The 25,613-nt window shown below is 38.7% G+C and overlaps 1 protein-coding gene across 1 annotated transcript in view; it reads left to right on the top strand.

Moving 5' to 3' along the window:
- Positions 1 to 25,613, top strand: part of KCTD9 (potassium channel tetramerization domain containing 9) — an 81,302-nt gene that overhangs the window by 8,395 nt on the left and 47,294 nt on the right. Inside the window, exons 2-6 of the mRNA XM_020911757.2 lie at positions 1,088 to 1,209; positions 3,652 to 3,695; positions 14,118 to 14,214; positions 14,808 to 14,866; positions 15,076 to 15,204. Of these exons, the coding sequence (XP_020767416.1) occupies positions 1,088 to 1,209; positions 3,652 to 3,695; positions 14,118 to 14,214; positions 14,808 to 14,866; positions 15,076 to 15,204 (451 nt within the window). The remainder of the gene's footprint in view (positions 1 to 1,087; positions 1,210 to 3,651; positions 3,696 to 14,117; positions 14,215 to 14,807; positions 14,867 to 15,075; positions 15,205 to 25,613) is intronic.

Genomic DNA, 25,613 nt, shown 5'->3' on the forward strand with positions numbered 1-25,613 from the left:
CATATGGTTACAGTTAGGACCAGAGCCAAAAATTCACTCCATGTGAATAGTCTAAACCTCTTACATGAGCAGTTGCATGTATGTTGCACAAGTATCAGGCTGCCTGGTTTAAAGGAGCATGGAGCAATTCATCGCAACCCAGCCCTGTGCTGTATTTAGCCCAAATCTGGCTTTTATAAAATAATACAGTTATTGAAGTTAAATGAAGTGGGAAGTTGTTAACTGTTTATAAGATACTTGATACGGTAAATGTTTTAATAAGCAGTAATTTTTTTTTTTTTTTATAAATCATTCTTTAACAAAGAAGTCATGTAAAAGCAACAACATAAAGACTTAATAGGTCCCAGGCACTTTTCGAAGCTCTGATCATGCATTAATTCATTTCATTCTCCTGACGACCTTCTGATGCAGGTGCACTATTCATTTCTCCTTAAAGCCACAGAAGCATGAAGAGGTCAAATAAATTTGTTTTGAGCTGACAGCTAGGAAATGGCAGAATCTAAATTCAAGTGTGGGTCTCTTAGATCAGAACTGGAGCACTGTTTAACGTACTGTAAGATTATATCAGTATTGTATCAGTAGTTAGAGCTGATTTCTCTAGTTCTGGATTTCAACAGTATTGTGGCACTAAGTAAATATTTGAATCATCAAAAGAAGAGAGACACTGTTAACACATTATTGACCAGGGGACTTTTGCAGAAACTAACCCCTGAGGCAGACTTCCCAGGTGGAGTGCCTGTCAATGCAGGGTACACGAGTTTGATCCCTGGGTCGGGAAGATCCCGTGGAAAAGGAAACGGCAGCACGTTCCAGTCTTCTTGCCTGGGGAATCCCATGGACAGAGGAGCCTGACGGGCTACAGTCCACGGAATCGCAGAGAGTTGGATATGACTGAGCATGTGTGCGGACGCAAACACGTTACATGCAGCATTAATACATCTCAGGTCAATAATGTGTTAAGGATCTCTCAATCTTTTTATGTGATAATCTGATTTTTTTTTAATTTGTTTATAGTGTGGTGGTTTGTAATTTGGAAGTGACAAAATTGATTATGTAAGTTGTTCAAATTAATCTGGTGTGTTTGCAGGTGGTCGCTGTATATGGAACTTTATCTGATTTGCTTTCTGTGGCCAGCAATAAACTCGGCATAAAAGCCACCAGTGTGTATAATGGGAAAGGTGGACTGATTGATGATATTGCTTTGATCAGGTAACCTTCACCTTTTTATTAGCTGTCTACAGTGTACCCTCAGCTCCTTGGTGCTATGCTGTCCCCCTTAAGTGGTAGTTAATCCCTATTAAGAATACAGGATTTTGGCAAATGATTCACTGGAATTTACTGTTTGGAATTTAAATAATTTGGTACACTGATCAGCTAGAAAACCCTGAGTACATTCCAGTATACTCAGTCTTTCTGCAGAGTCCATGTATGCTTGTGAGGACCTCTTTATATTACTAGAAATGGATCTAATAAGACATGAATTCTTAATGTTAGAAATTTAATTGCTCTCTTTTATGTGGTACTGCTTATTGTTCAATTCATTTCCTAAGAACTCTTTTGAATTTTATAAGCGTCACGGAGAGCTACTCTGGGGAAAACTTGCCAAAAGTAAGATAGAATGTTAACTATAGTTAACTTACCCATGATCCACCATGATAGTGGTTTTGGTTTGTTTCTTTTGGGGTTTTGTTTTTTAAATATGCCAGGCATATTTTAAAACCAGTGTCCAGTTCACCTCATTCCATCCTCATGGGATCATAGACTTTTGGAGCAGGAGTGAGCTTAAAGAAGATGGAATGGGAGCAGATACTAAGTATTGACACTGTGCTAGTTATGTTGTATTTGCTTTGCTCACATTACCTCATTTAATTGGCAAAGGCATGGGCTTTTTAAAGTTGATGTTGTGAAGATGGTGCTCTAAATTATGGTAGTATACAAAATTTAATTTTCATTTAAACCCAGCTTAGAATAACATTTCAGTATAACATGCTGCCGTTAAACACTTCTGGCCCCTTTGTTTTATGCATGAGAAAATTAAACATCTGAAAAGTTGAATGACTTACCCAGGTCATATGGTTTAATAGTTGACTTTGGTTAATGAGAGGAAAACACATTTTTGTATTAGTCTTAAAAAATTAACTGGCATGGTGAACAAGCAGAAAAGGTTATAAGCTTAAAATATACAGATTTAAAATACAAATAAATTGGGAGAATTTCTTAGTTTTTAAGTATTTATCTCCCAGCTTTGGTTTCTTTGGATTATCACATTGTTGAGTGATTTATATCAACCTTAATTTCTCCTTAAGAAACACACTCTGCTTCCAAGGAAAGTTCTGTGTTCCTGTGTTGTATTATTTAGAAATATAATTTATACTTTAGAATTAAAAATTTCTACAACATAGGTTGTAATTGAAGAAGGTCATAACTGAAACCTTCTGAACTATAGAATACCTACTGTTTAGAACTCAAATTGAGTTCTGCCAGAGGGGAAGGAAGTTTGGATTAAGAGGTATAAACTTCCAAACAAAATAGGTAAGTCACAGGCATGTAATTTGCACCACAAAGAATACAGTCAGTAATACTGTAATAATTTTGTATGGTGACAGATGGTTACTTATTGTGGAGTGGCCATCAGATGGTAGACTTATTGTAGAGATCATTTCATATATTTCATTGTCGAATCACTGTATTGTATACTTGAAACTAACATAATATTGTATGTCAACTATACTTCAATTAAAAAGGATAAGAAATAGCATTTATTTTTATTGTATCATATCTACCTGTTGAATAATTTGTGGTTCACAGTGTAAGCTCTGATAATTTGTTTATACTAATGGTGAAGTGGGGCAGGGAAGGAGGATAAACACTGATAATCCAGATGTTCAGATTATTTGTATTTGTTTATATTTAGGTAAATATAGTGGATGAGTGTTTATAGCCGTGTTACTCCAATTATTTTCTTCCAAGATATAATATGAAAATTTATTTTTACTACCAAAGCAAAGAACAGCTGATGATGTGGGAGAAAACCCTAATAATTTATTTAGGGTTACAGAAATAAAGTGAAAAAGAAGAGTTGGCTATAGTTTTAATCATATCCTTTGAGCATAATAGTATATTTTTCAATTGATAAGAAAGCCGAATTCACATAACTTGTATAGTGGATTTGTTTGTTTTTATTTCCATTTCAAAAGTACTTTCATGTGCAGAATCTTTGAATTTAAATCCAGAAACAGTTAAGTCAGAGCACTTTGAATTTTATGAATGTCACAGAGACCTACTTTGGTGAAAGCTTGCTAAATAAGTAAATCGAGTTAACTCATCAGTGATCCACCACAATAGTGGCTTTTGGTTTGTTTCTTTGGTTTTGTTTTTTTAAAATAACCAAGGCAGATTTATTATCCCTTTAAATAAGTGTCTAGTGAACTTTATTTCATTCTCATCAGATCTTAGAATTTAGGAGCAGGAAGAGGCTTAAGTAACCTGGGTTTAAACAGAAAGTACTGGAAACTTGGTCAACTTCTTTACATCATAGATAGCAAAACCTATCTTCTATAATATTCTCTATAATGTAGCCCCTCTAGTCAACAGAGAATTAATGTGATTTCTGGATTTTGATGGTGGCTTTTTAAATTTTGATTTCCCCAGGGATGATGATGTTTTGTTTGTGTGTGAAGGAGAACCATTTATTGGTAAGTGACTCCCTTAAAAGCCAATTTTGTCTGCCAAAATAGAGATGAAATTTCAAATATTTTACCTGGCTTTACTAAGCCGAACATGAAGAAGTATCTTGTGGCAGTGTTCAGCTCTTCATGGCTCTTTTGATTCTGCGTTGGGGTTGGGGGAGTGTGAAAGTAAATTTCTAAGTTGAATTAGATAATCATATTTTAGTATGGATACCTCATCTTTTATGTGCTTTTATCTTTTATTTTAAAATGCTCTAGATGTGCACATACCCATTAATTATGACACAATAAGGTAGTTTTGATTTTAGAACTCCGTTGTTTTGAAATTTTCTCTAATAGTAGTTAGCAAATCCTTTTGCTGTGTTACATATTTTTAAGCATGTATGGGTTGCAGAGGGCTTCCCTGGTGGCTCAGTGGTAAAGAATCCACCCGCCAGTACAGGAGACTCGGGTTCGATGCCTGGGTCGGGAAGATCCCCTGGAGAAGGAAATGGCAACCCACTCCAGTGTTCTTGCCTGGGAAATCCCACTGACAGAGGAGCATGGTTGGCTACTGTCTCTGGAGTTAGAATCGGACACGACTGAGTAACTAAACAACAGGTTGCTTGCAAAAGTAATGTTTGACAGTCATTCACAACAGAAAAATCAAAGATGACAGTATCAACCACACACACTCAGGCACATACATACACGCTACCCTTTAATTTTGAAGAAAGCAGGTACAGCGTATATCTCAAAAGAAAGAGCCTGAGGCTTAAATAAGGTAAATATTCTTTAATGAGTATTTGACATAGTTTCAGACAATCACACTATGAATATTTAAGTATTTTTTAAGCCTTCTCAATATTTGTATTTGTTGAGTGGAGGTAGTTCTTAGGATCATCATATGGCAACTTGAAAGTAAGTGCATATTCTCTGTCTTTGCCTTAAGATTGTGCACAAAAAATTTTTCTCATCTTTTTTTACCTGTTAACCTAACAAAGTGGCAGGCAGTAGTCACTTAATTGATTCATTGCATACAAATAAACAATAAAAAGTGATTTAGTGTTTTTTGTTTTATTATTCTGAGCTTTCAGAGTTAAAAATACTTGGTATGTTTTCATCCTCTGTGTTTATTGATACCTAGATTATTTTACTTTTGACCAGTGGAAATCCCTTGAAGTCTTCCTCTTTTTTATACAAATCTGTTAGTCTTTTACAGATTCCTTACTGTCTAGAAAAGCAAAATGTTCATCTGATACTTCTCTTGTCCTAAACCCAGATCGGTTTTTTGTTATTGGAAACTTTCATATCTTTTAGTGGAAAATGTCATTTCAGGACACAATCTGGGTACTGGGGAGGCTCGTTGCTCCTGAGTTCATCATCGTTACTAGGTTTTTTGGTGAACAAAATTTGAAATACATAGCTAGTGGATAAGATTCATATGTAATAAATGTTATAGAAAGCTTTATATCATATATAATATAAAATATCTCATGAAAGTGACTCAGTTGTGTCTGACTCTTTACAACCACATGGACTGTCCTTGGAATTCTGCAGGCAAGAATACTGGAGTGGGTAGCCGTTGCCTTCTCCAGAGGATCCTCCCAACCCAGGGATTGAACCCAGGTCTTCCACACTGCAGGTGAATTCTTTACCAGCTGAGCCACCAGGAAAGCATGGGTTCATACTTTGGTTTATAATTAGAATTATAAGATTTTTGTTTTGCATCCAGAATATATTTTGCAAACTTTTACACTGATACCAAAGCCAGGTAAACACACTACAAGATAATTGCAAATATCCTTTATGAATATTGACATTAAAATCCTGAGCAAAATATGAGCAAACCAAAGAAGTATATTGAAAGGGTTATACTCTATGACCAAGTGGGATTTATTTCTGGAATTTGAGAATGGGTCAACAGACATAAAGGAATCAATGTGATATGTTACCTTAGTAGAATGAAGGAAAAACCCCAAAATAATCTCCATTGATGCAATACATGATTTTGACAGAATTGCACATCTTTTCACAATAAAAGCACTTAGCAAACTAGAAATAGAAGGAAATTTACTATGATAAAGGCCTTATATGAAAAACCCACAGCTTACACACATCCAGTGGTGAAAGACAAAGCTTTTCCATGAGAATTGGGAACAATGCCCACTTTTGCAACTTCAGGTTGATACTATGTTAGAGGTTCCAGCCAAAGCAAATGGGCAAGAAGTAAAATTATTTCTATTCTCAGACAACATGATCTTGTATTTAGATCAACCCTAAACACACATGAAGTTAGAGCTAATAAATGAATTCAGCAAAGTTCCAAGAGTCAAAATCAACACACAAAAATCAGTTGCATTTCTATATACTAGCAATGAACAATACAAAAATATACTTTAAAAAAAAGTTCAACTTACAATAGCATAAAAATAAAATGCTTAGGAATGAATGTAACCCCTATCAAAATCTAAATGATGATAAAGCTTTGGAACTAGGGAGAGGTGGTGGTTGAACAACATTGTGAATGCACTAAATGCCACCTAATGGTTCACTTAAAATGGTGAATCATATTTCGCCTGGGCAATATTCCAACTTGTGTCTTTTTCTTGTTTACTCCCAGCATTTTACTTATAGAATATTTCAGTAAACACCCATTTACTCATCACCTAGATTCTACTCATTAGCAGTTTACTGTTCTATTCTTTATTATTCTTTATTGCATAATGATCCAGGTCCATTTTATTTTTTGATGCATTTCAAAGAGATTGTCATTATCAATATACTTCACCCTTGAACATTTCAGCTACATATCATCAACTAGAGCTCAATATGTTTTACATATTTTTGAATTAAACTTGCATAAAATGCATAAATTTTAAGTGTATCTTGCTGAGTGTTGACAAATGCACCCATCTGTGTAACCCAAACCCCTATCAAGATATAGAATGTTAAATCATCTTAGAAATTTCCCTCAGGCTCTTTCTTAGTCCCACCCCTACCCCACCAGAGACAACTACTAATTTTGTGCCTGCTGCTTGTTGCTGCTAAGTCGCTTCAGTCATGTCCGACTCTGTGCGACCCCATAGAAGGCAGCCCACCAGGCTCCACTGTCCCTGGGATTCTCCAGGCAAGAACACTGGAGTGGGCTGCCATTTCCTTCTCCAATGCATGAAAGTGAAAAGTGAAAGTGAAGTTGCTCAGTTGTATCTGACTCTTCGTGACCCCATGGACTACAGCCTACCAGGCTCCTCTGCCCATGGGATTTTCTAGGCAGGAGTACTGGAGTGGGTTGCTATTGCCTTCTCCGAATTTTGTCCCTACCATACAATAATTTTCCATGTTATATAAACCTTTATATAGTTGGAATCACAGAACATGTATTCTTTTGTATAAGGCTTCTGTCATTCAACACAATATTTTAAGAACTGATTCTCTTTTCAATTCAGTTCAGTCGCTCAGTTGTGTCCGACTCTTTGCAACCCCATGAACTGCAGAACACCAGGCTTCCCTGTCCATCACCAACTCCTGGAGCCTACTCAAACTCATGTCCATTGCGTCAGTGATGCCATCTAACCATCTCATCCTCTGTCGTCCCCTTCTCCCTCCTTTAGTGTTTTCTAGCATCAAGCTCTTTTCCAATGAGTTGGTTCTTCACATCAAGTGGCCAAAGTATTGGAGTTTCAGCTTCAGCATCAATCCTTCCAATGACTATATAGGACTCATTTCCTTTAGGATTGACTGATTGGCTCTCCTTGCAGTCCAAGAGACTCTCAAGGGTCTTCTCCAACACCACAGTTCAAAAGCATCAATTCTTTGGCGCTCAGCTTTCTTTATAGTCCAACTCTCACATCCATACATGACTACTGGAAAAACCATAGCTTTGACTAGATGGACCTTTGTTGGCAAAGTAATGTCTCTGCTTTTTAATATGCTCTCTAGGTTGGTCATAGCTTTTTTCCCAAGGAGCAAGGCGTCTTTTAATTTCTTGGCTGCAATCACCATCTGCAGTGACTTTGGAGCCCCAAAAAATAAAGTCAGCCACTGTTTCCACTTTTTCCCCATCTATTTGCCATGAAGTGATGGGACTGGATGCCATGATCTTAGTTTTTTGAATGTTGAGTTTTAACCCAGCTTTTTCACTGTACTCTTTCACTTTTATCAAGAGGCTTTTAGTTCTTCTTTTCTTTCTGCCCTGAGGGTGGTGTCATCTGTGTATCTGAGGTTATTTGTATTTCTCCTGGCAGTCTTGTTTCATGTCCAGTTCTGACTGTTGCCTCTTGATGTGCATACAGATTTCTCAGGAGGCAGGTCAGGTGGTCTGGTCTGGTATTCCCACCTCTTGAACAGTTTTCCACAGTTGTGATTCACACAGTCAAAAGGCTTTGGCATAGTCAATAAAACAGAAGTAGATGTTTTTCTGGAACTCTCTTGTGTTTTCAATGATCCAACAGATGTTGGCAATTTGATTTCTGGTTCTTCTGCCTTCTCTAAATCTAGCTTGAACATCTTGAAGTTTTCAGTTCAGGTACTGTTGAAGCCTGGCTTGGAGAATTTTGAGCATTACTTTGCTAGTATGTGAGATTAGTGCAGTTGTGCAGTAGTCTGAACATTCTTTGGCATTGCCTTTCTTTGGGATTGGAATGAAAACTGACCTTTTTCAGTCCTGTGCCCACTGCTGAGTTTTCCAAATTTGCTGGCATACTGAGTGCAGCACCTTGACAGCATCATCTTTCAGGATTTGAAATAGCTCATCTGGAATTCCATCACCTCCACTAGCTTTGTTCATAGTGATACTTCCTAAGGCCCACTTGACTTTGCGTTCCAGGATGTCTGGCTCTAGATGAGTGATCACACCATCATGGTTATCTGGGTCATGAAGATCTTTTTGTATAGTTCTTCTGTGTATTCTTGCCACCTCTTCTTAATATCTTCTGCTTCTGTTAGGTCCATAACATTTCTGTCCTTTATTGTGACCATCTTTGCATGAAATGTTCCCTTGGTATCTCTGATTTTCTTGAAGAGGTCTCTAGTCTTCCCCATTCTATTGTTTTCCTCTATTTCTTTGCATTGATCACTGAGGAAGGCTTTCTTATCTTTCCTTGCTATTCGGAACACTGCATTCAAATGGGTAAGTCTTTCCTTTTCTCCTTTGCTTTTCGCTTCTCTTCTTTTCTCAGCTATTTGTGAGGCCTCATCAAAGAAAAACAACACCCAGTTGTGGATGTGATGGGTATAAAGTCTGATGCTGTAAAGATATTGCATAGAAAATTCTATTCTTTGCAATATTGCATAGAAACCTGGAATGTTAGGTCTATGAATCAAGGCAAATTGGAAGTGATCAATAGGAGATGGCAAGAGTGAACCTCGACATTTTAGGAATCAGTGAACTAAAATGGACTGGAATGGGTGAATTTAACTCAGGTGACTGTTATATCTACCACTGTGGGCAAGAATCCCTTAGAAGAAATGGAGTAGCCATCAAAGTCAACAAAAGAGTCTGAAATGCAGTACTTGGATGCAATCTCAAAAGCAACAGAATAATCTCTGTTTGTTTCCAAGGCAAACCATTCAATATAACGGTAATCGAAGTCTGTGCCCTGACCAGTAATGCTGAAGAAGCTGGAGTTGAACAGTTCTATGAAGACCTACAAGAACTTCTAGAACTAACACCCCAGAAAGATGTCCTCTTTGTTATAGGGGACTGAAATGCAAAAGTAGGAAGTAAGAGCTGCCTGAAATAACAGGCAAATTTGGCCTTGGAGTACAAAACGAAGCAGGTCAAAGGCTTAACAGAGTTTTGCCATGAGAACGCCCTGGTAATAGCAAAACACCTTCTTCCAAACAACACAAGAGAAGACACTACACATGGACATCATCAGATGGTCAATACCGAAATCAGATTGATTATATTCTTTGCAGCACAGATGGAGAAGCTGTATGCAGTCAGCAAGAACAAGACCAGGAGCTTACTGTGGCTCAGATCATGAATTCCTTATTGTCAATCTCAGACTTAAATTGAAGAAAGTAGGGAAAACCACTAGACCATTCAGGTATGACCTAAATCAAATCCCTTACAATTATACAGTGGAAGTGACAAATAGATTCAAGGGATTAGATCTGTTAGAGTGCCTGAAGAACTGTGGATGGAGTCTCGTGACATTGTACAGGAGGCAGTGATCAAGACCATCCCCAAGATTATCTTAGACCTCCAGTTTTTTAATTCAGAGCTAAGAGAATGCTCCCAGTCCTATTACCAAAAAAAAAAAAAAAAAATCAGATCTATATGTGCTGAAATTGAGTATAGGATTGTAAGGTTTTTATTTAATATTTTCTTTTATCTGTGTCTCCTTTCTTGCATATCAGTAATCCTAGTTTCCAGGGACATATATGATGTCATGAAATTACTGTTTTCCTTCATCCTACACAAAATACACATAAAAGTTTCAATAACAATCTCAATACTTTGTATATGACTACAAAGACATTATGACTACTAAAGACAATTAAGCATTTTTAATATGCCTGTTCCTTTCTTTATTTAAAAGTGTATCCATTGTCAAATATGCTATATACATAGACATACATACACACACCATTGTATACTGTACTCTTTCCCTTAAAACCATCACTTAGTTTTACTCCTCCAGTCCTTAAATTGATGCCCCAAGAGGCTGTCTGAAACTTATTTTCCAGTAGATTCTGTATAAAGAACTTGTGAAAACTGTGTTCTCTTGACATCTTGCATGTGGCCTCTATACCTGAAAATCAGTTTGGCTAGTCATAAAATCATATGTCAGATAATTTCATGACAAAATTGGCACTTCAATGATATATTTTTTATTGTATATCAGTTATACCTCAATTAAGTTGTTTAAAAAAATCTTTAGATTGTGATTTTTCTTTAAATACCTTAAATATGTTACTCCATTTTTTTCTAGCATAGAGTACTGGTGTTGAAAGAAACCTGATTTCTTGTAACTGATTACTTTTTCTAGATCACCCAAAGGATGATTCTCTTTCTTTAAAGTATAGTAACTTTAATAGACTATTTCTGGATGTTCTGAGTTGTTCTGGGTTGATTCTGTCAGATATGTGGTGGGCCCTTTCAATACGTAGTTTCACTTTTTTTAATTTCAGAAAAGTTTTCTTGAACTTTATGTGTTTGTTTTTTCACCATGATTTGATTTTCTCCTTTCAGGATTTCTATTGGATCTTTTACACTTGTCTTCAGTTGATGTATTTAAAATCTTTTTTAAAATTATAGTTATTTGTTTTTAATTAATTGGTGATCGCTTTACATTATTGGTTTGATTTCTGCCATACATCAACATGAATTAGTCATAGGTATACAGATGTCCCCTCTCACTGGAAACTCCCTCCCTCCAACCCTCTAGGTGGTTACAGAGCCCACTTTGAGTTCCCTGAGCCCTACAGCAAATGTCCATTGGCTGTCTGTTTTACATGTGGAAGTTTATATGCTTCCATGATGTTCTGTCCATTTATCTCACCCTCTCCTTCCTCTCCCTCATGCTTGTCCGTATGTCTGTTCTCTGTGTGTGTGCCTGCCTTGCTGCCCTGTGAATAGGTTCATCAGGACTATCTTTCTGGATTCCATATATATGCATTAATATGCAATGTTTGTTTTTCTGACTGACTTCATGCTATAGAATAGGCTCTGGTTTCATTCATGTCAGAAGAATTGACTCAAATGCACTCCTTTTTATGACTGAGTAGTATTCCATTACATATATGTACCACAGCTTTTTTTCCATTCATCTGTTGATGGACATCTGGGTTGCTTCCATGTCCTAGCTATTGTAAATAATGCCGCAGTGAACACTGGGATGCGTGTCTTTTTCAGGCTTGGTTTCTTCAGGGTATACACCTAGGAATGGCATTGCTGGGTCATATGGTGGTTGTACCCCTAGTTTTCTAAGGGGTCTCTGTGCTGTCTCCCATGGTGGCTGCATCAGTTTACACTCCCGCCATGCTTTCTCCAGCATGCGTTGTTTGGGGATTTGCTGATGATGGCCATTCTGCCTAGTGAGGTGATACTCATTGCGGTTTTGACTTGTATTTCACTAATAATGAGCGGTGTTGAGCATCTTCTCATGTGTTTATTAGCCATCTCTATGTGTTCTTTAGAGAAATGTCTGTTTAGGTCTTTTATCCACTTTTTGACTGGATTGTTTGTTTTTCTGGTATGAGTTGTTTGTATATTTTTGAAATTAATCCTCTGTTGGTTGTTTCATTTGCTATCATTTTCTCCCATTCTGTGGTTTATCTTTTCACCTTGTTTATACTTCCTTTGCTGTGCAAACGCTTTTAAGTTTAATTAGGTCCCATTTGTTTATTTTTGTTTTTATTTCCATTATTCTTGGAGGTGGGTCGTAGAGGATCTTGCTGTGATTTATGTCGTATAGCATTCTGCCTATGTTCTAAGAGTTTGAGAGTCTGTGGTCTTACATTTAGGTTTTTACTCCATTTTTAGTCTGTCTTTGTGTATGGCATGAGAAAGTGTTCTACTTTCGTTCTTTTACACATAGATGTCCAGTTCTTCCAGCACCGCTTATTCAAGAGACTGTCTCTTCCCCACTGTGTATTCTTGCCTCCTTTGTCAAGGACAAGGTGCCCACGGGTGTGTGGGTGTGTCTCCGGGCTTCCTACCTTGCTCCGTTGGTCTGCGCTCTGTGCCAGCACCATGCTGTCTGATAACTCTGTGTCTGTTATAGTCTGAAATCAGGTAACTTCATTCCTCCAGCTCCGTTCTTCTTTCTCAAGATTGCTCTGACTGCTTGGGGTCTTTTCTGTTTCCATATGAATTGTGACTTTTTTTTTGTTCTAATTCTGTGAAAAGTGCCATTGGTAATTTGATGGGGATTGCATTGTATTTATATATTACATTGATGGTATAGTCATTCTCACAGTATTGACTCTTCCAGCCCAGGAGCATGGACTCTCCATCTGTTTGTGTGGTCTGTGATTTCTTTCATCAGCGTCTTGTAGTTTTCTGTATACAGCTCTTTTGCCTCCTTAGGTAAGTTGAGATCTATTAAATACTTTTCCTCTCTTCCTTCATTTCTTTTTGATTTTTAAAGCTTTGCCCTTTCATCTTTTATCTTCCTTCAGGCATTATCTGTGGTGGTCTTTCACTCCTGTGTCTCTTGTAATCTTCATTTCTGAAATGATTTTTCTTTTTACTTCTAATTCTTTCTGAGTTCTCTTGTCTCATTTCTTCATTTTTGGTTCTGGTTTATATTACTCACCTCTTTTAGCATATTTGGAATATTATAGTTTACCTATTTTGTGGGTATTTCGGCCACATCTTTACTATCTATAGGGATGTAGTCTTTCTTTTTAAAAATTTTGTATGGGAGTTTCTATTCCTCATTTTTTACATGAAATTCATTTTCCTTTACTGGAGAAGGACAGGCTGACTTAGGAAAGTTTTTCTAATTTCATGGCTTTAGGTTTGCCTTTTCTCTTTATTGTGAAGTATTGAAAAAATATGGGAATTACCTTCTTATATATTCTAGTGGACCTTGTTGACTTTTATTATTTTTTTAAATTTATTTCTAATTAAAGGATAATTGCTTTTACAATATTGGTTTCATTTCTGCCATACATCAACATGAATTAGCCATAGGTATATATATGTGCCCTCCCTCCTGAAACTCCTCCCACCCTTTCACACCCCCAGGTTGTCACAGAGCCTAGTTTGAGTTCCCTGCGTCACACAGCACGTTTCCATTGGCTGTCTGTCTTAGGTGTGGTAGTCAATGTTTCCCTGCTGCTGTCTGCTTCCTCCCCTCTGCCCGTGTCCACTGCTGCCTTGCAGATAGGGTCCTCAGTGCCATCTTTCTAGATTCCACATATATGTGTTAGTATGCGGCATTTGGTTTTCTCTTTCTGACCTACTTCAGTCTGTATAATAGACTCTAGGTTCATCTACCTCATTAGAACAGACTTGGATGTGTTCCTTTTCCCAATAACTTATCCTCAGTGTGGGGCTTTTTTCCTAGGTGGGAGTTTTGAGAGTTCATTTTCAGCCCCTTCAGATCTTACTGCACATTACTTGAATCACCTGCAGTTAAGAGTGGGCAGACCCCTCCACTTCCGGGTGGTTGTTCTCAAGTAAATTTGCTGAGTTTTGGAGTGAGTCTTTATGGATTACTTTGGAATTCTTAGGATCAGCACATACCCTGCTATTACTGTCAAAGAAGCTGATGCCATAGCTGCTGTCCTAGCTGTCAGTGCTGGCGGTATGCCTTCTACCTAGTTTTGTTTTCGGTGCTGTCTGTGGGTACAGGGCTTGCAGTCCTAGTAGCTTGCCATGCTTTTATGTGTGTTTTTAGTTTAAAAAATTATGGTATTGCCATCTTCCCCAAATCACCAAATTAATGCTTCCCCAAATTAATGTTTATTTTTTCTACCTGTCATCTCTAGATCCTCAGACAGATTCTAAACTACCTGAAGGGCTGTCAGGATCTCACACAGACTGGCTCACATTAAATGTTGGAGGGCGGTACTTTACAACCACACGGTAGGTGCACATGCATGTGTGTGTCGACGTGGTACTGTTTGTTCTTTCCTTCAGATGACTGATTTCCTTAGAAGATATTCCAGTGCTGCTTAAATATTCTGTGTGATTTGAAACCAATTTTTAGAAAGTTTTTTAAGAGTAGAAAAATGGCTCATAAGTCATTCCAGAGAAGGCACAAAAAGCATGAATTTAGCATTTTTAGAATATGTTTTTAAAATATTGAGCAATATACTTGTAACACAAGTAAGAAAATTAACAACACTGAAATTTTAAGACACAACTGCTTATACTAAAGGGATAAAAACAGCCTACTTTAGAGCATGAAAATTGTGATATAGTTGTGTGCTAGAGGGATAGATTAGCATTGAAATTAAAGTCAACTAAATCAATGTTTAAATCAAAGGAAGTGCCAGATTAGAAGGGATTTTGATAAATGGCAACTTACTGCACATTTTTGTCTCCCAGCATCACTCCTCCCAGGTTATAGCATGCATCTTTTTGAGAGAGCAGCTGAGATCAAGTATACTCTTGACTTAAATATGTTTGTTTATAAAGACAAATGGAGAAATCCATTTTTTTCCCTGAATTCTTAGGAGCACTTTAGTGAATAAAGAACCCGACAGTATGCTGGCCCACATGTTTAAGGACAAAGGTGAGTGCAGTCCATAATTTTACCATTTTGTGTCTGTAGCTGTATTGACTTTATAAACTCCTGTCCTTTTGTACTTTTTAATGGTGTTGGTAATAATCTGTACAAGAGTAAAAACATACTGGTATGCTACACAGTTTGCTTCCTATAAATTTCTGACTTTATTTTTTGCTTATGGGGGGGTGGCTATCTTCATTTTGTTGGCCCCACAGGTGTCTGGGGAAATAAACAAGATCATAGAGGAGCTTTCTTAATTGACCGAAGTCCTGAGTACTTTGAACCCATTTTGAACTACTTGCGTCATGGACAGCTCATTGTCAATGATGGGATTAATTTATTGGGTGAGTTTTCAATGCAATTCCTTATATTTTTGTAAGTTTAGGATTTATACTTTCTTTTTAACTAGCTAAGTATAATGTATTTTCATCAAGTAAAATTATCTTTTTCATTTTTAAAACTAAATGCTTTTACGTGTATACGAGTATATATAGTTACAGAGGCATAGCCACAGGTAAATGGCTTTTCACGTATGTATATAACCCATGAATTCCAATTTTGGATTCTAAATAGAATTTATCAGTAAGCCTTCTAAAGCACTTTATCATTTTAAAATTTTTATCTATTTACTTGTTAAGTTGTCCTTTCTTTGTTTTTGGCTGCACTGGGTCTTCGTTGCTTTGTGCAGGCTTTCTGTGGTTGTGGTGAGCAGGGGCTACTCTTTGTTGCAGTGTGTGGGCTTCTCGCTGTGGTAGCTTCTCTTATGGTGGAGCGCTGGCTTCAGTAGCTGTGGCACTTGGGTTTAGTTGCTTCATGGCACATGAAGTCTTGGACCAGGGATCAAACCTGCGTCCCCTGCGTTGGCAGACAGATTACCCACATTGCCACCATGGAAGTCCCTGTTGTTTTTAAAATGGCATTATGAGTGTGACTTGGATTCGGGTTATGGATCTTCCCATTATGTTGAGAAGTAAGGTCAAGAGAGGAAATTGTACTTTGGAATCATAGGACTGGATTAGAATCTTGATTCTACAACTTACTACAAGATTAACCTGGGGACAGTCTGAGTCTCCGTTGAAAACTGTTAAAAATATTCTCACCTCAGGACTTCCTTGGTGGTCCAGTGGTGAAGACTTTTTCTTTCAGTGCAGGGGCTGTGGGTTCAGTTCCTGGTCAGGGAATTAAGAATGCTGCACTGCATGGGTGGGACAAAAAAATGTAAAAAAACACTCATCCCTGCCTGCATAGTGAGATTTCTGTTGACGTTCATGATGACAGTGAACATGAGGTTCCTTGTAAAGCCGTTCACAGGCCTCCTCCAAGTGAGAGAAGCCAGTCTATCCTGTGGAGTGGTAGGGAAGGCGGTGATCTTAGGGCAGTCTGTTGTCAGGGAGATGTGTGGACTTAACGTTCCAGAGCTGTGATTTTTGAAGAAAAACGGAAAATCTAATGTTTTATGTAAGATCTTCTGACTTTTAAAATGCTACTCCAAAAAATAAAATAAAATGCTACTCCGCAAACACGTCAGAATCAGCCTGGGGGCTGCGAGCTGACGATCCCGATGTTGCTGAAGGGCTCGGGAGTTGAACACATGGACTGGAGTCAGGCAGCTGCTGTTCAGTCACTGAGTCACGTCTGACTCTTCGCGGCTCCATGGACTGCAGCGTGCCAGGCTTCTCTCTGCTTCACTGTCTCCCACAGTTTGCTCAGACTCATGTCCTTTGAGTCAATGCAATCCTACCATCTAATTCTCTGTCGCCTCTTTTGCCTCCTCAATCTTTCCCAGCATTAGGGTCTTTTCCAATGAGCAGGCCCATTGCATCAAGTGACCAAAGTATTGAAGCTTCAGCATCAGTCTTTTTTGAATATTCAGGGTTGATTTCCTTTAGGATTGACTGATTTGATCTCCTTGCTGTCCAAGGGACTCTCAAGAGTCTTCTCCAGCACCACAGTTTGAAAACATCAATTCTTCGGCGCTCAGCATTCTTTATGGTCCAACTCTCACATCCATACATGACTATTGGAAAAACCATAGCTTTGACTATACAGACTTCTGCCAGCAAAGAGATGTCTTTGCTTTTTAATATGCTGTCTAGGTTTGTGATAACTTTTCTTCCAAGGAGCAAATGTCTTTTAATTTCATGGCTGCAGTTAGCGTCCACAGTGATTTTGGAGCCCAGGAAATAAAATCTGTTTGTATGAAATGGTGGGACTGGATGTCACGATCTTAGTTTTTTGAATGTTAAGATTAAAGCTAGCTTCTGTACTCTCCTCTTTCACCCTCATCAGGAGGCTAATTAGCTCCTCTTTGCTTTCTGCCATTAATATGGTATGAGGTTGTTGATATTTCTATTGGCAGTCTTGATTCCAGTTTGTGGTCATCTGGCCTGACATTTTTCATGATGTACTCTGCATAGGATAAACAGTGACAATATACAACCTTGACGTATTCCTTTCCCAGTTTTCAGCCAGTCTGTTGTTTCATGTCGGGTTCTAACTTGCTTCTTGACCTGCATTCAGGTTTCTCAGGAGGCAGGTAAGATGGTCTGGTATTCCCATCACTAAGAATTTTCCACAATTTGTTGTGATCCACATAGTCAAAGGCGTTAGTATAGTTGGTGACTTTTTTTTTTTTTTTTCATTCCCTTGCTTTCTCTATGATCCATCAAATGTTGGTAATGCAATGTCTGGCAGTTCCTCTGCCTTTTCTAAACCCAACTTGTACATCTGGAATTTCTAGGTTCATGTACTGCTGACGCCTAGCTTGAAGGATTTTGAGCATAACTTTACTAGCATGTGAAAGGAGTGCAGTTGTCCAGTAGTTTGAACATTCTTTGGCACTGCCCTTCTTTGGGGTTGGAATGAAAACTGACCTTTTCCAGTCCTGTGGCCACTGCTGAGTTTTTCAGATTTGCTGGCATATTGTGTGCAGCACTTTTACAGCATCATATTTTAGAATTTGAAATAGCTCAGCTGGAATTCCATCACCTCCAGTAGCTTTGTTTGTAGTAATGCTTCCTAAGGCCCACTTGACTTCACACTTAAGAATGTCTGTCTGTAGGTGAGTGACCACACCATCATGGTTATCTGGGTCATTAAGACTTTTTTTGTATAGTTGCTCTGTGTATTCTTGCCACCTCTTAATCTCTTCTGCTTCTGTTAGGTCCTCACCATTTCTGTCCTTTATTTTGCCCATCCTTGCATTAAGTGTTCACTTAGTATCTCCGGTTTCCTTGAAGATATCCTAAGTCTTTCCCATTCTATTGTTTTCCTCTGTTTATTTGCATTGTTCTCGTAAGAAGGCCTTCGTTTTCTCTCCTTGCTGTTCTCTGGCACTCTGCATTCATCTGGGTATATCGTTCCCCTCTCCTCTGCCTCTCGCTTCTCTTCTTGCCCAGCTGTTTGTAAATCCTCCTCAGACCAACACTTTGCCTTCTTGCATTTCTTCTTCTTTGTGATGGTTTTGCCCACGTCTTCCTGCACAAACCTCCATCCATAGTCCTCCAGGCTCTCTGTCTACCAAATCTCATCTCTTGAATCTATTTTTCACCTTCACTGTATAATCATAAGGGATTTAATTTAGGTCACACCTGAATGGCCTATTGGTTTTCCCTACTTTGTTCATATAAGTCTGAATTTTGCAATAAGGAGCTCATGATGTGAGCCACAGTCAGCCCCAGGTCTTGTTTTTGCTGACTCTATAGAGCTTCTCTATCTTTGGCTGCAAAGAATGTAATCAATCTGATTTCATTATTGACCATCTGGTGATGTCCATGTGTAAAGTCATCTCTTGTGTTGTTGGAAAAGGGTGTTTTGCTGTGACCAGTGTGTACTCGTGACAAAAGTCTGTTAGTCTTTTCCCTGCTTCATTCTGTACTCCAAGACCAAATTTGCCTGTTAACTCCAGGTATCTCTTGACTTCCTACATTTGCATTCCAATTCCCTATGATGAAAAGGGCATTTTTTTGGTATTAGTTTTAGAATTCTTGTAGGTCTTCATAGAACCCGTCAAATTCAGCTTCTTTGGCATCAGTACTTGGGGCATAGACTTGGATTATTGTGATGTTGAATGGCTTGCCTTGGAAACCAACCAAGATCTTTCTTTAATTTTTGAGATTGCACCTAATTACTGCATTTCGGACTCTCTTGTTGACTACGAGGGCTAATCCATTTCTTCTCAGGGATTCTTCCCCTTAGTTGTAGATGTGATGGTCATCTGAATTAAATTCTCCCATTCCAGTCCATTTTATTTCACAGACTCCTCTGATATATCAATGTTTACGCTTGCCTTCTCCTTGATCACCTCTAATTTACCTTGATTCATGGATCTAACATTCCAAGTTCTTATGCAGTATTGTTGGACTTTACTTTCACACCAGACACATCCACAACTGAGCATTGTTTTTGCTTTGGCCCAGCTGCTTCACTCTTTCTGGAGCGATTGGTAATTAATTGCCCTCTGCTCTTACCCAGTAGCATAATAGGACACCTTCTGACCTGGGGGGCTCATCTTCGGGTGTTATGTCTTTTTGTCTTTTCACACTGTTCATGAAGCTCTTGCAACAAGAATCCTGCAGGACTCTGCCCTCCCTCCTCCGGTGGACCGCATTTGGTCAGAACTCTCCACTGTGACCCATTCCCCATGATAAGACTGTGATCCATAAAGGGGCACAAACTCTATAATGAAATATGAAACACTCAATAACTTGCAGTGTTGTCATATTAAATTTACATTGCCTTAAAACTTACCTACCCAAAGCCAGTGTTCTGTGACAACCTGGAGCGAATAGGGAGGGAGGGAGCTGGGAGGGGGATTCAGGATGAAGGGACCAGTGTATACCTGTGGCTGACTCATACTGATGTATGGCAAAAACCATCAAAATATTTGTAATTGTCCTCCAATTAGAATAAATTCATTAAAAGATGATACGTGTTGACTCTCATCTAGCTCCACAGTGACTCACATTCCTCTTGTTCCTCTTGTTCCTTACCTTCTACCAATGACTGCTCTAAGCTTCTAGCCTGTGTTTCATTTCAGCCATTCTGCTGTAATAATTACTGTGATCTATGCTTATACAAATCCTTATCTTTTCACCACCTGTATCCCTCTGCCACTTTTCACTTAATGGGCGCCCTCTCCTCCTGAGAACATTTAAACTTCAGCTTTATATGGCCAGTGGGCTCTTTTATATTTCCCACTTTCATTTTTCCCTATGTCATTGATAGCATTTCATATCCTACCCGCCTAGGAAATTACATTGGAAGTGTAAATATTTCCGTGCTCCCTCAGACCTCAGCAAGGCAGGCTGTTCCCAAGCTGGTCCTGTTTTCCCTTTTTCGTGTTTCCCAGCCACTGTTCTTATTTATTCAGTTGTTCAGCAAACACAGAATTCTCTAGTGGATTCATTTGGCGTCATGTTGGCGCAAGCAGTTATTTGGATTGGCCAAAAAGTTCATTTGAGTTTCCATGCACATATAGAAATCCTGAACGAACTTTTTGCCCAACCCAGTACTTGCTTTAAAATGATCTCTAATTAACATATTTGTCTTTCCCCTACTTTTATTTCTTGCTTTTCCTAATTTATATATTCATTAGTGAGTATTTTTTTACCTTCATGATTTCTCCTTGTTCCCTACCTTTAATGACCTTCATTTCTTCAATAAATCATCTTTCTTTACTTGTATTTGTCTTGAAAATCCTCTCCCTGACTTAAATCATCTTTTCTCTGCCTCCTTGCTAAATCTCACCTCAATCCAGTTATTTTTTTAGCCTGAGAACTTTTCTGGCATTTCAGTGTTTATTTAAGATGAGTTTTCTGAACCCTAATTTGATAAAATAATTAACGATCTCAAATGTCAAAAACTATGTAATAGAGGTTCAATAGCTTCTCTAAGACAAAGCACAGAACTGGAATCTTTTTATAATTTATTTTTGGCTGTACTGGGTCTTCATTGCTGCACGGTGTACTCTGTAGTTGCTGTCTGCGGGCTCCTCACTGCGGTGGCTTTCGTTACGGATCACAGGCTGTAGGGCACGCAGGCTTTAGTAGATGAGCACGTGAGCTCTCAGCAGCTGTGGCTCCCAGACTCTAGAGGACAAGCTCAGTCCTTGTGCCACATAGGCTTAGCTGCTCCACGGGATATGGGATCTTCCTAGACCAGGTATCGAACTCGTGTCTCCTCCATTGGCAGGCGGATTCCTTACACCTGTGCCACCAGGGAAGCTCCCGAGCTGGGATTTAAATTCAGGTCATGTTGTGCTAAAAGAAAAAAGACTGAATATTTCTTCCTGTTCTCAGCTGTCCAATTTTGTGTTTATAAGACTTTTCTGGATGTTTTTGAGGTTTAGTTCTGAACCTCAAATTAAAAAAAAAAAAAACAAGTCCTTACCACCTTCCCTAGGAAGTTCTGATTTACTCAGAAAATCATAGCCCACTGAGAGCAAGGCCCTCAGACCCTTCTCTGGTGGTTCTCTACCTGGGGAAAAGAGTGGCGAGTGGCTGGCCCTTCATGAGGACTAAGGAGATGAAGCCTCCCTGGTGTGGGTGAAAACTGTCCCGTCAGAGCGGCCACCTGAGCACTGTGCTAACAATCGGGTGACCTGTGTTTTGCAATTGGAATACTGAGGGTGGAGCTCGTTATTTCTACAAAGATCATCTGTTGTTGTTCAGTTGCTAAGTTGTGTCTGACTTTTTGCGACTCCATGGACAAAGATTATAACCTTCTCAAATAACTGTTTGGTTTTCCTATATCTACATATAAGTACCCTTATTACCTTTGAACTGTTTGAAGGGGAGGGATTACATCTCCTATTTCTATGTGATTTTTATGTCTTTAGTAGTTTTTTAATATGTAGACTCAGCAAACTGAATGAGTGAGGTCTTCATTTGAAGGAGAATTGATTTCCAAATTTATTCCCATGTAATCTAATGAAGATGTTTATTGACAGATGTGAGAAAGTATATATACCAAGCCACATAGAGAAGGTACAGATTTTTTTTTTGCCAAAGAAAAGTAAGTGATAGATAAGATCTGTTTTGTCATGTAGAAATCATTTGTTAAAATTTACATTATTGAAGTATAGTTGATTTACAGTGTTGTGTAAGTTTCTACTGCACAGCACCATGATTCAGTTATACCTACACAGACATTCTTTTTTGTATTCTCTTCTGTTATGATTCGTGACAGCATACTGACTGTACTTCCCTGTGCTAGACCATAGGACCTTGTTGTTTATCCACTCCATGTGTGATAGTCTGCGTCTGCTAATCCCAAACACTGAATCCTTCTCTGCACATTCTCCTTTCCCCCTTGGCAAACCACAGGTGTGTTCTCTATGTCAGTGAATCTTGTTTTTCTAGATAAGTTCATTTGTGTCATATTTTAGATTCCAAATATAAGTGATATCATATGATATTTGTCTTTTCTCTGTCTGACTTAATTTCACTTAGTATGACAGTCTCTAGGTTCATCTGTGTTGCTGCAAATGGCTTTATTTCATGCTTTTTTTATGGCCGAGTAGTATTCAATTGTATATGTGTACCACATCTTGATCCATTCATCTGTTGATGGACATTTAAGTTCTTTCTATGTCTTGGCTATTTTTGAAAATTTTTTTTATATTGAAAAATATTTGATTAACAGTGTTGTGCTAGTTTTGGGTGTACAGCAAAGTGATTCAGTTTATATTTACATCTATATTTTTCAAATCATTTTCCCATTTAGGAAAACATTTAGGAAAAAAATTGTTATCCCATTATAAGATATTGAGCAGAGTTCCCTGTGTCATGTAGTACGTCCCCACTGGCAATCTGTTTTAAACATAGCATTGTATACATGTAAATCCCAAACTTCCAGTCTGTCAGTCTCCCCATCCCTGCCACTGGCAACTATAAGTTTGTTCCCTAAGTCTGATAGTCTGCCTCCACCTTGTAGATAGTTCATTTGTAACATTTTTTTAGATTCTACCTATTCAGTTCAGTTCAGCCACTCAGTCGTGTCTGACTCTTTGCCACCCCATGAATCCCAGCATGCCAGGCCTCCCTGTCCATCACCAACTCCTGGAGTTTACTCAAACTCATGTCCATCGAGTTGGCGATGCCATCCAGCCATCTCATCTTCTGTTGTCCCCTTCTCCTCCTGCCCCCAATCCCTCCTAGCATCAGGGTCTTTTCCAATGAGTCAACTCTGCATGAGGTGGCCAAAGTACTGGAGTTTCAGCTTCAGCATCAGTCCTTCCAATGAACACCCAGGACTGATCTCCTTTAGGATGGACTGATTGGATCTCCTTGCAGTCCAAGGGACTCTCAAGAGTCTTCTCCAACATCACAGTTCAAAAGCATCAATTTTTTGGCGCTCAGCTTTCTTCACAGTCCAGCTCTCACATCCATACATGACCACTGGAAAAACCATAGCTTTGACTAGACGGACATTTGTTGACACAGCAATGTCTCTGCTTTTTAATATGCTGTCTAGGTTGGTCATAACTTTCCTTCCAAGGAGCAAGCGTCTTTTAATTTCATGGCTGCAATCACCATCTGCAGTGATTTTGGAGCCCCCAAAAATAAAGTCTGACACTGTTTCCCCATCTGTTTACCTGTAAGTGATTTCATGGGACAGTTGCCTTTCTCTGTGCTTCACTGCAGTGTGATAATCTCCAGGTCCACCCATGTTGCTGCCAGTGGCATTATTTCATTGTTTTTAATGGCTGAGTACTACTCTACTGCATGTATGCACTACATTTTCTTTTTGTTATTTCTCAGTTGGCATAAAGTTGCTTTACACTGCTGTGTCAGTTTCTGCTGTCCAGTGGAATGAGTGAGTTACACACACATCCCCCCTCTTTTCTGGACGTCCTTCCCATCTAGGCCACCACAGCGGTCCCAGGAGCGCACCCTGTGCTCCACAGTAGGTTCTCACTAGTTTTCTGTTTTACACGTAGCGGTGATATACGTCAGTCCCAACCACCCCCACTGCAGTCCACCTCTCTTCTTTCCCTTCCTTATCCATACGTTTGCTCTCTGCATCAGTGTCTCTATCTCTCGTTTGCACAAAAGATCACCTGTGCCATTTTTTCTGGACTCTACATATATGTGTTAACAGTATTTGTTTTTCTTTGACTTCAGTCTAAATGATAGTCCGTAGGTCCATCCACATCTCTGCAAATGACACAGTTTAGTTCCTTTTTATGGCTGAGTAATGTCCATTGTATATATGTACCACATCTTTATCCATCCATGTTTTGTTGTCATTTAGGTTGGTTTAATGTCTTGGCTTTTATAAATAGTGCTGCCATGAACATAGGGGTGTATATGTCTCTTTGAATTATACTCTTGTCTGGTTGTATGCCTAGGAGTGGGATTGCCAGATCATATGGTAATTCTGTTTTTAGTGTTTTGAGGAATATCTGTATTGTTTTCCATAGTGGCTGTACCAATTTGCATTCCCACCAAGAGTGTACAAGGATTCCTCCTCCTCCATACCCTCTCCTGTATTTGGTATTTGAAGTACTTTTTAATGATGGTCATTCTGAGCAGTGTGAGATGATACCTCATTGTAGTTTTGATTGCATTTTTCTAATACTTAGTGATGTTGAGCATCTTTTCATGTGTCTGTGGACCATCTGTATTTCTTCTTTGGAGAAATGTCTGGATCGTTGGCCCATTTTTTGGTTGGGTTGTTTATTTTTTTGTTATTGACTTATGTGAGCTATTTGTATACTTTGGAAAGTAACCCCTTGTTTGTTGCATCATTTGCAAATATTTTCTCTTGCTTGATAGGTTGTCTAGGTTGCCTCTTTGTTTATGGCTTCCTTTGCTGTGCAGTGCTTATGTTTGATTAGGTCCCATTTGTTTAATTTTGCTTTTGTTTCTGTTGGTCTTGGGAGACTGACTTAAGAAAACATTGGTCCAATTCGGGTCAGAAAACGTTTTGTTTATGTTCCCTCCTAGCAATTTTTATGGTGTCATGTCTTATGTTTAAGTCTTTAAGCCATTTTGAGTTTATTGTTGTGTATGCTGTGAGGCTGTGTTCTTAACTTGATGATTTACATGCTGATGTCCAGCTTTCATAGCACCAGTTACTGAGGAGTCTCTCGTCTCCTTTGTATATTCTTGCCATCTTTGTTGAAGATTAATTGACTGTAGGTGTATTGGTTTATTTCTGGGCTTTTCTTCTGTTCCATTGGTCTATATATCTTTATTGTGCTAATACCATGCTGTTTTGATTATTGTAGCTTTTAGTATTATCTGAAGTCTGGGACAGTTAAGCCTGCTGCATTATTTTTTTTCTTCAATATTCCTTTGGCAATTCTGGGTCTTTTATGGTTCCATATAAATTTTAGGACTTTCTTTTTTCTAGTTCTGTGAAAAATCTCGTGGGTAATTTGATTGGGATCACACCAACCAGTCCATCCTAAAGCAGATCAGTCCTGGGTGTTCATTGGAAGGACTGATGTTGAAGCTGAAACTCCAATACTTTGGCCACCTAATGTGAAGAGCTGACTCATTGGAAAAGACCCTGATGCTGGGAAAGATTGAGGGCAGGAGAAGGGGACGACAGAGGATAAGATGGTTGGATGGCATCACCGACTCAATGGACATGGGTTTGGGTGGACTCTGGGAGTTGGTGATGAACAGGGAGGTCTGATGTGCTGCGGCTCATGGGGTCGCAAAGAGTTGGACACAACTGAGTGACTGAATTGAACAATAAATCTATGGATTGCTTTGGGCAGTGTGGCCATTTTAATAATGTT

This window comes from Odocoileus virginianus, chromosome 31 (genome assembly GCF_023699985.2).
Source record: "Odocoileus virginianus isolate 20LAN1187 ecotype Illinois chromosome 31, Ovbor_1.2, whole genome shotgun sequence".
Taxonomy (NCBI): Eukaryota; Metazoa; Chordata; class Mammalia; order Artiodactyla; family Cervidae; genus Odocoileus; species Odocoileus virginianus.